The sequence below is a fragment of the Acanthisitta chloris genome, unplaced genomic scaffold, assembly GCF_000695815.1.
Source record: "Acanthisitta chloris isolate BGI_N310 unplaced genomic scaffold, ASM69581v1 scaffold5337, whole genome shotgun sequence".
NCBI lineage: Eukaryota > Metazoa > Chordata > Aves > Passeriformes > Acanthisittidae > Acanthisitta > Acanthisitta chloris.
In genome coordinates, this window is record NW_008680797.1 from 1,824 (window position 1) to 12,090 (window position 10,267).

Below are 10,267 nucleotides of genomic sequence, written 5' to 3' on the forward strand. Positions count from 1 at the left end.
AAAGCACTTCAGCACTCCCGTTTCTCCCTAATTACTGCAGATGATATTAAGACATGGGTTACACCACCTACTAATCAATGCATTCAGAGTCTTGTCAGCACGGAGCAGGTAGTGCTGCATTCTGGGGAGAGGAGACAGCTCGGGTGTCATTTTCTCATCTCCCCATGGCAGGACCTGGAAAAAAAGCAGACAGTTGGCAGAAGAGTGTGCTCTTTAATCACTGAAGCACCTCCTTATAAAGTCTGAGTCCTGCTGCATTAATTACATTATGAAATTTGCCTTTGTATTGAGGGGGTGGGGGAAGCAGTAGTTTCCCCTTTCAATTGTTGGAAAGCCATTCCTTCTTCTTGCCTTTGGACTGTCCCTGTGTATCTCTTTCTGTGGAAGGGACCCGTGATGCCCACAGGCCCACATGCTACTTTCACACTGGAACAAATGAAACTCATCATAGCAACTCATTGTGGCTGGGACCTACATCTGTATTTTTTCTCACTGGTGCCACTGCATCTCCAAGATGACATTTTTAGAGAAGCAGACTGGCATTAATTTGAAAGGAAAAGCACACAGAAGCTCTTATTCAGACACACACACTCCACAACAGTGGAAACTATTATTTGATGGGCATAACAGAAGGAATGCCAGTATAATGGACTAAGTTAGGGGCCTCACCACATATATAAAAGCAATTTAAGCAAAACACTAAGTGGCATATAAATTAGTTACAATAACACTTCAGCAGACAATTATGTCATTATGTCTCCAGAGTTCACAGAGGGAGGTCTGGAACATTCTTCCAGAAAGCAAGCTGAAGCAGAGACCTCAGTAGTTAAAAATACTACATGCTCATTTAAAAACATGAGTACAACTCTTTATGGTATTGAGAAAGTTTGATCTGTCTTTTTCATATGGAAATTATTTGTTTGGTTTTCCCCCCTTCTGATTAGAAACCAAAGTGGGGTAGAATTTCATTAAAGGCTGTACCAAGAGATTTAAAGAATGTTTTATGGCTTAAGTACCAGGTTGGGCAACTTGTCTTTTTTGGTTTTTTCCCAGCCACTGCTTTCCTGCATGAACTCAGGCAAGTCACCAAGAATTTACTCTGACTGCCAATCAGTAAGCCTAGGCTGGCTTCCTTCAGTTTACTGAATTCATATAAACTGCATAGACTATCTTAATGTTGCAAGCCATTGTACATCAGAGCCTCCAGCCAAGCTAAATAAAGATAAAATAGTTAAATATTTATAAATTGCTGCTTTTAGTATTTTAACATTTAGATCAGAAGTCATTCCTCAGCATGGCTCCCCTGAAAAAAGCAGATGATGTCATGGGACCTAATGTCATGACAACTTGTTCCTTTCAAGTGCTTTTGACAGAAATGGGACTACCTCTTCATCCAGCTCCACTTCATTCATATACTCCACAGGCAATGCCTTCAGTGGTTGTCACCACGCTGCTCTTCTCAGCCTGGCCCTGGGAAGAGCCTGTCCCTACGCTGTGTCCAGCGGCACCTGTGCCTGCTTTCAGGAGCAGCAGGTCCACTCTGTGCTCGGACAGGCTGGCAGCAGCAGCAGTGCCTAAATCCACATTAGATTTCACTGCAGAACAGTCACACCAGGGTTCTCCTAGTCCCCAAAGGGCACCTGCTGCCTCTTCATACATCCCACTGTACCCTTCTTTCCCAGCCATATTTGTGAGGCTAGAGACAGCCTGGAATATGCTTGCTTATGCTGCAGTTCTAAGTGAGCAATACACACACAGAGTAAAGCACTTCTTATGCTGCTTGGGTTGGAGCAACAAGGAACTTTGAGCCACCTCAGGTGACAGATGTACAGGTGACAGAGGGAGCATCAAAAGCAGCTGCCTTTAATTCCTGGTCCCAGATTGAACCATAAGATGCTTTTGCTTGGGTTTTTTTATTTTTTAAAAATAATCATCTACCTCATAACTAAACTAAACCAGTTCTCACGTTCTCTTTCAGAGACTGACAAGATCACACTTGAGTGACTAACCAGAAGGTTTTTTTGGAAGCAAAACAATGATTAGCCACTGGTTAAGCTACTGAAGAGCCAGAAGACAGGGGTCACTGTTCACTTCCTCTCAAAATCCATTAGCACCAACCTCAATCAATTCTTTTCTATTGAGCTGTTCTCCAGTCATACAACTTACTCAGTCCTTCCACATCTCCTTCTCTCCCCAACAGCAGCTCTGTTCCCCATCTATCACTCCTCATCCTCCTCTCCTTCAGGGGTCCTGGAAAGATCTGCACTGTTAGCAACCACTTTGGCTTTGAACTCCTTTGTCAAAAGGCACTGGGACATGTCAACATTTTAGGAAATGGATCTGCTGTTTCCACTCAGGTTACTAAAGACTGAACCCATAACTCTCAGAATGAACTTGAGCTATCCCCTTCTTGGGAATTATCCACCTTTCCCTAATGCCTCAAGTAAATCAGTAATTTTTGAAGAGAAACATCTGATGTTGCTCTACAGTTGAGTGCTCCTGTATTGCTCAATGACTTACTGAAAGCAAAAAGTAACAAACATCATTAAACATTGAAATATCAGTTTATACTGGAGACAGGGATTTCAAGACTGCCCACAGCATAGCAGCACACTTCAGTCCAGGTCTTGAATGAAGCTTGAGCCCAAACTCAACTTACAGCTTTGTTAGATGTGAGACTACAACAACCAACTTACATCAGGTTGAAGGTAGGTATTTAAAGGAGGTTTATTGGGGCCAATACTAAATTCAAACAGCAACAAGCTCATTTTCCATGTTAACCACACCAACTGTTGACAGATGAAGTTTCAGTAGAAAGTCCAAATTTTCATTTCGCCATGATTTCCTGAAACGTGACTACAGATTTCAGTATTTGGCATTTGATCTTCGAGAGAGATATCATGTTTAAGAACATTCTACCAAATACATTTAAATCATGACACAAAACCAAAATATTTTTTAACTTTTGAAACATAAAGCTGTTAGTATGAAATTAGCCTTTATTTTTTTACCTCAAAATAAATGCACATTTATCATTTATTCAAATGAAAACTGAAAAAGACTCTTAGGCAAGGGGGAACCTTAACAGAGCAAATATCACAAACATCCTCAAGTTCCTTTCTCCTGCTGTTGCCCAGCTGTTTGGCTAAAACCACCAGCTTAATATCTTTTTTTTTTCCTGTCCATTTGGTCGATTTAAAACAAACACGGGAAAGCACCAGAATTAGAAGTGGTATAAAACAAACCCAGGTACTCGTTCTTATGAGAATTCAGGTCCATGTGTTGCCACACTTTTATATAAAACTTTCACTAAGTGTTGTACTAAACAGGATTTAGTAACCTTTTCTGCAGTTTAACTCGATATCTTGGTAAGAGAAGTCAATGCATAAGCATGTCAGAAGTCAATGCTATAGTGTACCTACAGTCTAACTCTATCAGGGCTTCTAAATACTGTTCACCAGAGTGATGTCTTATAGTTGAATTTCAGTTTCAGCAGGTACTTCAGATTAACCTGAGCAACGTCATACACAATATATCTGGGAAGAATGTTAAGGAATAATTACAGTAGCTGATCATTAATAACACAGAAAAACCTAAAAACACAGTCAAACTTCGCCTTTGACCTTATGTCATCATACAGATGCCTGTGTGATCAACCAGTTCTAACAGCTCAAATCACAAATTTTTAAATTCGACTTTTCTTTGAATCTAAAAATGTTTTATACAATAGTTATAAACAAGAAATTAACAGTGGTGTGGAGAACTGATGATGGTGCAGCAGACAGGAATCCTACAGGCAGGTGAACAGACTTAGATATGTGGCTGTAGCTCTTGCAGATTATTTTTTGTCAGACAGAGCCATAACACACATCTCTCTCACTATCTAAGCAGTGGAGCAATGTAGCCTAGATGAGATCTGCAGTCACAGACTCTATTGCAGCTCTATTGCTACCTTCCAGCACACAGTCATTAATGCCCTCTTAATTTCCCACTAGAAAACCCAAACAGACTTAGATATGTGGCTGTAGCTCTTGCAGATTATTTTTTGTCAGACAGAGCCATAACACACATCTCTCTCACTATCTAAGCAGTGGAGCAATGTAGCCTAGATGAGATCTGCAGTCACAGACTCTATTGCAGCTCTATTGCTACCTTCCAGCACACAGTCATTAATGCCCTCTTAATTTCCCACTAGAAAACCCAAACTGAAATCACATAGAAGAGTTCTACAATGGTTGTCAGTGCTAGCACATTGTATGGCCACACCATTTTATTTTTTCAGAGACAGTTGCAGCTCAGCTATTTGTTTCTCAATGCTTGGGGTGTCAAGCTTACCTCTAATCCCAAAGCGTAAAAAAAAAAAAAAGAATATACATGTCACCTCATTTAGCTAGTATTAACTGTATTATAGTTTATTGTCTGACCAAAACAGATACTGTATTTAAGAAAACCTAAGATAAAAACAGTCTTGCTGTGAGTTGCATCACCAAGACTGCTTGCAGGAGGAAAACAGCTCACCAAGACAGAAGACAGTTTCTACAAACCCAGAGGTGGTATTAATGGGTTACTTGCTTCACTGGCAGTGAAGAGATTGAACTGGGGCCTTAGATATCATTTATTTGTATCCTTATGTCCTTCACTTGGAGACACTTCTGCCTAGAAGGAGACTTAATGGCTACATCAGATGTGCATTTGAAGCTTACCTCAATACTTGCAAAGGGTCTGGGGAAGAGGCTGCCTTAAGCACAGAGCTCCCCAACCTCTTCCTGGCCATGCCAGCCAGCCATAGCACTGTGAGGAAGAAATCAGACCAGAGCAGTGTGAAACCACAAGCTGCATTCCCCTCCCCTTGTCCTGGCACATCTCTGGGTAAGACGCTACTGGGCAGTGTTGCCTGGCCATCCCACACTTCAGGAGTCGAGTCCTGTTGGGGCAACAGCTATTTGCTACATGTATGCTTTCCTTTTCTTACAGAATGACTATTTAAATGTAACAATTGTAACATCATCTCCCGTACAGAAGAGGCTCTAGATTGTCTGCAAGCACTCTCGAAAGCAGATCTAGAAGAAACAAAATACAGTGTGCTGAAACTCCTGACCAGCCTTAGTTTAGTTTTAGTTCCGCTAAACTCAGCAACATCCAAACACTGTGCAGCCAACAGAACAGCAAAGGATACTCATTATACAGAAGACAGGTATCATTAATTCCTGTTGAGATTCCATTCCCTAAGGGAACCTCTACACCGCCAAGGGTGGTAGTGGCAGTGGGATCAGGTGCAGTTTTGCCCAAGCCTGGAAAGGGAAAAAACATTAATTACAAATCTAGAAGGCAAACACAGACTTTGCACATGAAGAAAATGACTCAGCCAGACAAATACTTCTTCACATATACTTTCAAATGCTGATTAAGTGTAGAAGTGTCTTAAAAAGAACACACAGAATACAGTTTATTAAATTCAACATCACCATACTTATGGCAGTCATGCTCTGCTACACTGAAAGTGAGAATTTTAGACTTTTGACTGTTGTCTAATCTGTATGATCAAAGCTATACCAGAACAGATTTATAGCTCTTGTATCCTAGTTTCATTAACAAAAACATGCACATTGCAGCATTCTTGGACAAGTAAAACAAACCAATTCTTATTCTCAAAAAACTTTTCAATACAAATCTGATTTGACATCCATAATCATGTGAGTAATATGTAATGAAAAAGATGCTAAATCATATTTTATTCTATTTTAGGCAACTGTTTTTTTAAACTTCTCAAAATGAAAAGTTTAAAAAAAGCCATTCATTACTAAGTGCTACTGTTCTTCACTCTCCCATCTTGGTACAGAAGACAGTCATGACTACCATTTCTTTTGCTTGAATCAGAGAGCTATGTCTTTTCTCTCATCTTCTTTTTCTGTGCAATATACTGATACTTTTAGCAGACAGCAGTGTAATAAGTACAGCTGTTCCACCTGAACTTTTATTCTTAGCTTTTCCCTTTTCTCCAAGCTTCTAAGGCACTTTGAAAACTAAACAATTAATTCTTCTGATCTATCAAACCTCTTGTCTTTCTTCCAAAATATGTAGGGTATTTATGATGAAAGCCAGTAAGAAGCTGGAAAACACACCTTATATTTTCTCCAGTGTAACATGAAATGAAAGTTTCCTCTTGAACTTCAGGCACCTTCTTCAGTTTTAACACTCCAAGTGTACTAACTCTCATCTCAAAACATCAAACAGACACACACTGATGCAACTACAGGGCAACATTAGGCAACTTCTTAAAGGAAGTACAGCTATGAAATCACAATAGTTCTATTTGCTAAGCAGAGCACCACAACCTGAGTTTGCCATCAATTATGGATTACCAATGACAACTGTAATCCTTACCTTTCACACTGTGTTTTCCCTTGGGCAATTTTGTGATGTGGGAAGCATTCTTTAGCTCATACCTAGACAGCACAAAGAACACACAACAGCATTTTACATGTGTCTTAAACTACCTTTGTGAAAAAGCACAAATTTTTCAGGCTTCATCTCATGGTGAGTTCATATAACCTAGATTCTAGTCTTCTGGAACTCAACAGCCTTCCTTCTTTGTCTCAGTTATTATTTTTAATGATGCTGGCATTTTATACAAGGTTCTAGACCTGCAACAATGATTTGTTTACTTTTTCCCCACAAAATAGCACTCATTTTAAGAAAAAAAAAAAATCGTGTTTCTAAAGAAATACTATGTGTTCTTTCTTCACATTGAAGAGAAGGCTTGCAATTTAAGCATCGCCTTCTACCACGATATATTAAGCACATTTGGCAAATACTCTTTATAAGTTACTTACATATTTCCAAGGGCAACTTCTCCCAGTAGTACTAAGCCTATGGGATCAGCCTGAGATGTGTGACAGTAGTTGGCACTCTTGGATACCATGTCTGCAAAATAGATGCCCTTCCCAAACATGTAGCCAGTCTGCGAGCAGGAAACAAACAAACAAATGAACAAACAACCCTCCCCAAACTGGGACAATAACACAAAGGCAGCACTGAATCCACCTGGCTGGGCCCCCAGGAGAGCAAAGCTGCACCTCCAACTCTTGTGGACACAGTCAGCAACCCACTCAGGACACACAATGCTGTCTGAATGCTGACAGATAACACAAGGCTCTTCCCACACAGAAATTCTCCTATTTAGGTTGTCTCCAGCTGTGGCCATCTCTGGACACAGGGATGTAGGCAGCCAGAGAAGCTGTTCCACATACCACGGGCGCTTCAGGCGGAGCTATCCGCAGCCCCTGCGAGAGGATGCCGGCGAAGTTGGTGGTGCGGGAGCCGTGCCACAGCAGCTGGCGATTGTGGAGCTGCTTGAATGGCTTGTAACGCTGACTCTCGCCTTCACGCTCAATCCTGAAGATCTTCCATTCAAAAAGGGATAGGAGAGAAAAGAATAACCAAGCAAACAAAGCTTCATGAAACTAATCAGAGGGGCGAAAAAAAAATCATCCAATCTGCAATGTACACTAATCCGCTAGGAAAACTAATCTGGATGGTTTTCAGTATTTGTGATTTGCTATGTTGTGCTAGCAAAAAAGAGGTAGTGTTGATCACATAGTACTTGTTATTGATTACTTCTCCATCTTTCATTCTGAGACCCTATTTTTCTGAAAAATCGTTCAGTGAAATAAGGCTCAATTTCAGACGATTACTCACTCCTCCCTCTCCTTTTTGAGGCCAATTAAAATAACAACAGAAAAACAAAGACACCTCATTCAGCTTAAATTCATCTCTGCCTAGAACTTTTCCTATTCTATTAAATAAAATCTGTTCTATCAAACCATCCCTTTAACAAAAGAAACTGGGTAAACTACTCAAAAATAAAATGAAACTGCAAACTAGTAAGTCAACTTAGAAGAGTCCGTCTTCACAAATTTAAACCCCAATATTGCCCAGCTTACATCCACGACTTTGAGGTCATATGCATTGTGCGTAGCAGCATGAGTATTTTTCACATATTGTTTAATAATCTTGGCTTCTTCTGAATCTTTGTCAACAACCTGCAAAGAGGCAAACGAGAAGTTTCTTTAGCAAACAAACTAGCAGGCTTCTTAAAACATGACGATATCCACCCTATGCTTGCAAGTCCCCACTTCTAGCTTCCTTTACCATTTAGGTGGAAATATACTCCCAGCTAGAGAAGATGTACAGTTTTACAGACAGCACTCGGTCACAGAATGCCTGAGACAGGAAGGCACTGCTGGAAATTGATTTTCAACTCCCTTACTCAATGCAGGGTCAGATGAAGGAAGTTGCCAAGGGTTGAGTTCAACACCTCCAAAAATGGAACCTCCACAGCCTCTCTGGTCAGCCTTTTCCAGTGTCTGACCACACTCAAGACAAATAAAAACCCCAAATGAAACACCATCAACAATAAAAGCTCTTTTTTTTTTGTTTAAATACAAATTATTGTATTTCAGTTAGTGCCCACTACCTCTTGACACTGGAAACCACTGAGAAGAGTCTGCTCCCCATCAGGTATTCATAGACATTGATAAGATATCCTTTGAGCCTTCTTCTCTTCAGGTCAAAAAGGCCCAGCTCTCTCTGCTTCTCCTCAATCAACACATGCTCCAGTCCCTTAACCATCTCAGTGCCAATACATCTGTCCAGTTACAGTTTAGGTGATTTGCTGTACTGCAAACTAACAGAACATCAGCTTACATTCACAGACACTAATTTCCTTTTATTTCCTTTACCTTAATATCAGTTCGAAGTTTTTCATAGTTGATGTCAATTGGGTCTTTATCTCCATCTTCATTTCCACCTCTGAGAAGGCTGTAAGCAACCTCAATATCAAGCAAGTTGTCCAACATCTGCACTTTAGCCTGAATTATTTAAACAGGTTATGTTACTTGTGCATTTGACATGTTCAGAGTACGTCTGGAATACCTCAAATTATAAAAGTGTATGAGAATCACTGGCCACATGGTGCCATCTAACAACACAACAGTCTTTTTAAAAAATAAATACATATATATATACTTACATATACTAAAATATACACTCATATATATACACATCTCTATCTTCTAATACTTTATACATGTATTTATATATACATATATGCACATAAACAAAAAGGTATTCTGAAGAAAACCAAGTTTAACCTCATACTTTCAGGATGTTAAAGTCAGTTTTTCTTCAAAATACCTTTTTGTTTGTGAGGTTTCAGCACTTAGTTTAACCTCATGCATTCATGAGGTCAAACTAAGTGTTAAAACCCCACAAATTCTCCGTGTTAGATGTCTGATATCACACCTGTTGCCTGCAAGCAACATACTGTTTCCAGTCAATACCTGAATGTATTCCAGGTTATTCAGGAGAGGTGGTTTCTTCATCCCAAAGTCATGAGGAATCAGAGTATAGAAGCGGTTGGAGAGGTCCAAGATCTGTGATTCTGAACCACTGTCAGCAACTGCCTAGACAAGACAACAAGAACCAAAGAAAATTAGTGAGTAAGAGTCTCCACAGCAATAGACAAACACACACAAGATACTTGAGGACTAACACAGAAGCAGCAATACACATAGTGCTCATGCCAAAACTCTCACAGGACTAAAAAGGGCAATACTATTTAATTGTTTTGCCCATAGTAAGTCACAGTATGTACACAGAAATACACAAAATTTCTGGTATGAGAAAAATGTAACGGGGATTATGTTTCTGGAGGGCAAAATACAGCTTCTAGATATGGAAGGGATGCATGTCCTTATCAAGGTTCTGGTCACTCTAACAACCGAAGTAAAACCTTCTATATCATGGGCAAGGGAGCCAACAATAAAATAAAAACAGGTTATGCTGGTACACTTTGCAAGCTGTTCAGGCAATAAATACTGTGAGTGATTCTGGAATGGATCAGTTCATGATGCATAATACAATAACATTATCAAGCCAGACCTCTTCATGTGTCAACCTTTATTCTCATCAGCTAACAGAATTCCCTGGGGTGGAACAGATTGAGACACAGGTTTCATTTGCTCAACTGCCATTTATGTCTGGCACAGTCTAAAGTTTGTGCTACAAAAGTGTGAAAGACAAGTACTGACCAAAGCGGTACAACAGTGAAGAGAACTACCTTGTTACCAATTGAAGCCACATCCTCTTTCTCCAGAGAGAGAGGGAGCAGAGATCTTTATACATACAGCTTAGCATCCAACCCACACTGAGCCCAGAATAACTTCTGAATTCCTCTTTTGCTCTAATGTCTCCTTCATGCTCACCT

The 10,267-nt window shown here is 40.0% G+C and overlaps 1 protein-coding gene across 1 annotated transcript in view; it reads right to left on the reverse strand.

Annotated features, from left to right (window-relative positions):
- Positions 1-2,697: 2,697 nt before the first annotated feature.
- Positions 2,698-10,267, reverse strand: part of PARP1 (poly (ADP-ribose) polymerase 1) — a 29,811-nt gene continuing 22,241 nt past the window's right edge. The window contains exons 15-22 of the mRNA XM_009077825.1: positions 9,342-9,464; positions 8,742-8,870; positions 7,944-8,042; positions 7,251-7,403; positions 6,834-6,961; positions 6,385-6,446; positions 5,177-5,291; positions 2,698-3,536 (exon numbers count right to left, since the gene is read on the reverse strand). Of these exons, the coding sequence (XP_009076073.1) occupies positions 3,455-3,536; positions 5,177-5,291; positions 6,385-6,446; positions 6,834-6,961; positions 7,251-7,403; positions 7,944-8,042; positions 8,742-8,870; positions 9,342-9,464 (891 nt within the window). The 3' untranslated portion in view covers positions 2,698-3,454. The remainder of the gene's footprint in view (positions 3,537-5,176; positions 5,292-6,384; positions 6,447-6,833; positions 6,962-7,250; positions 7,404-7,943; positions 8,043-8,741; positions 8,871-9,341; positions 9,465-10,267) is intronic.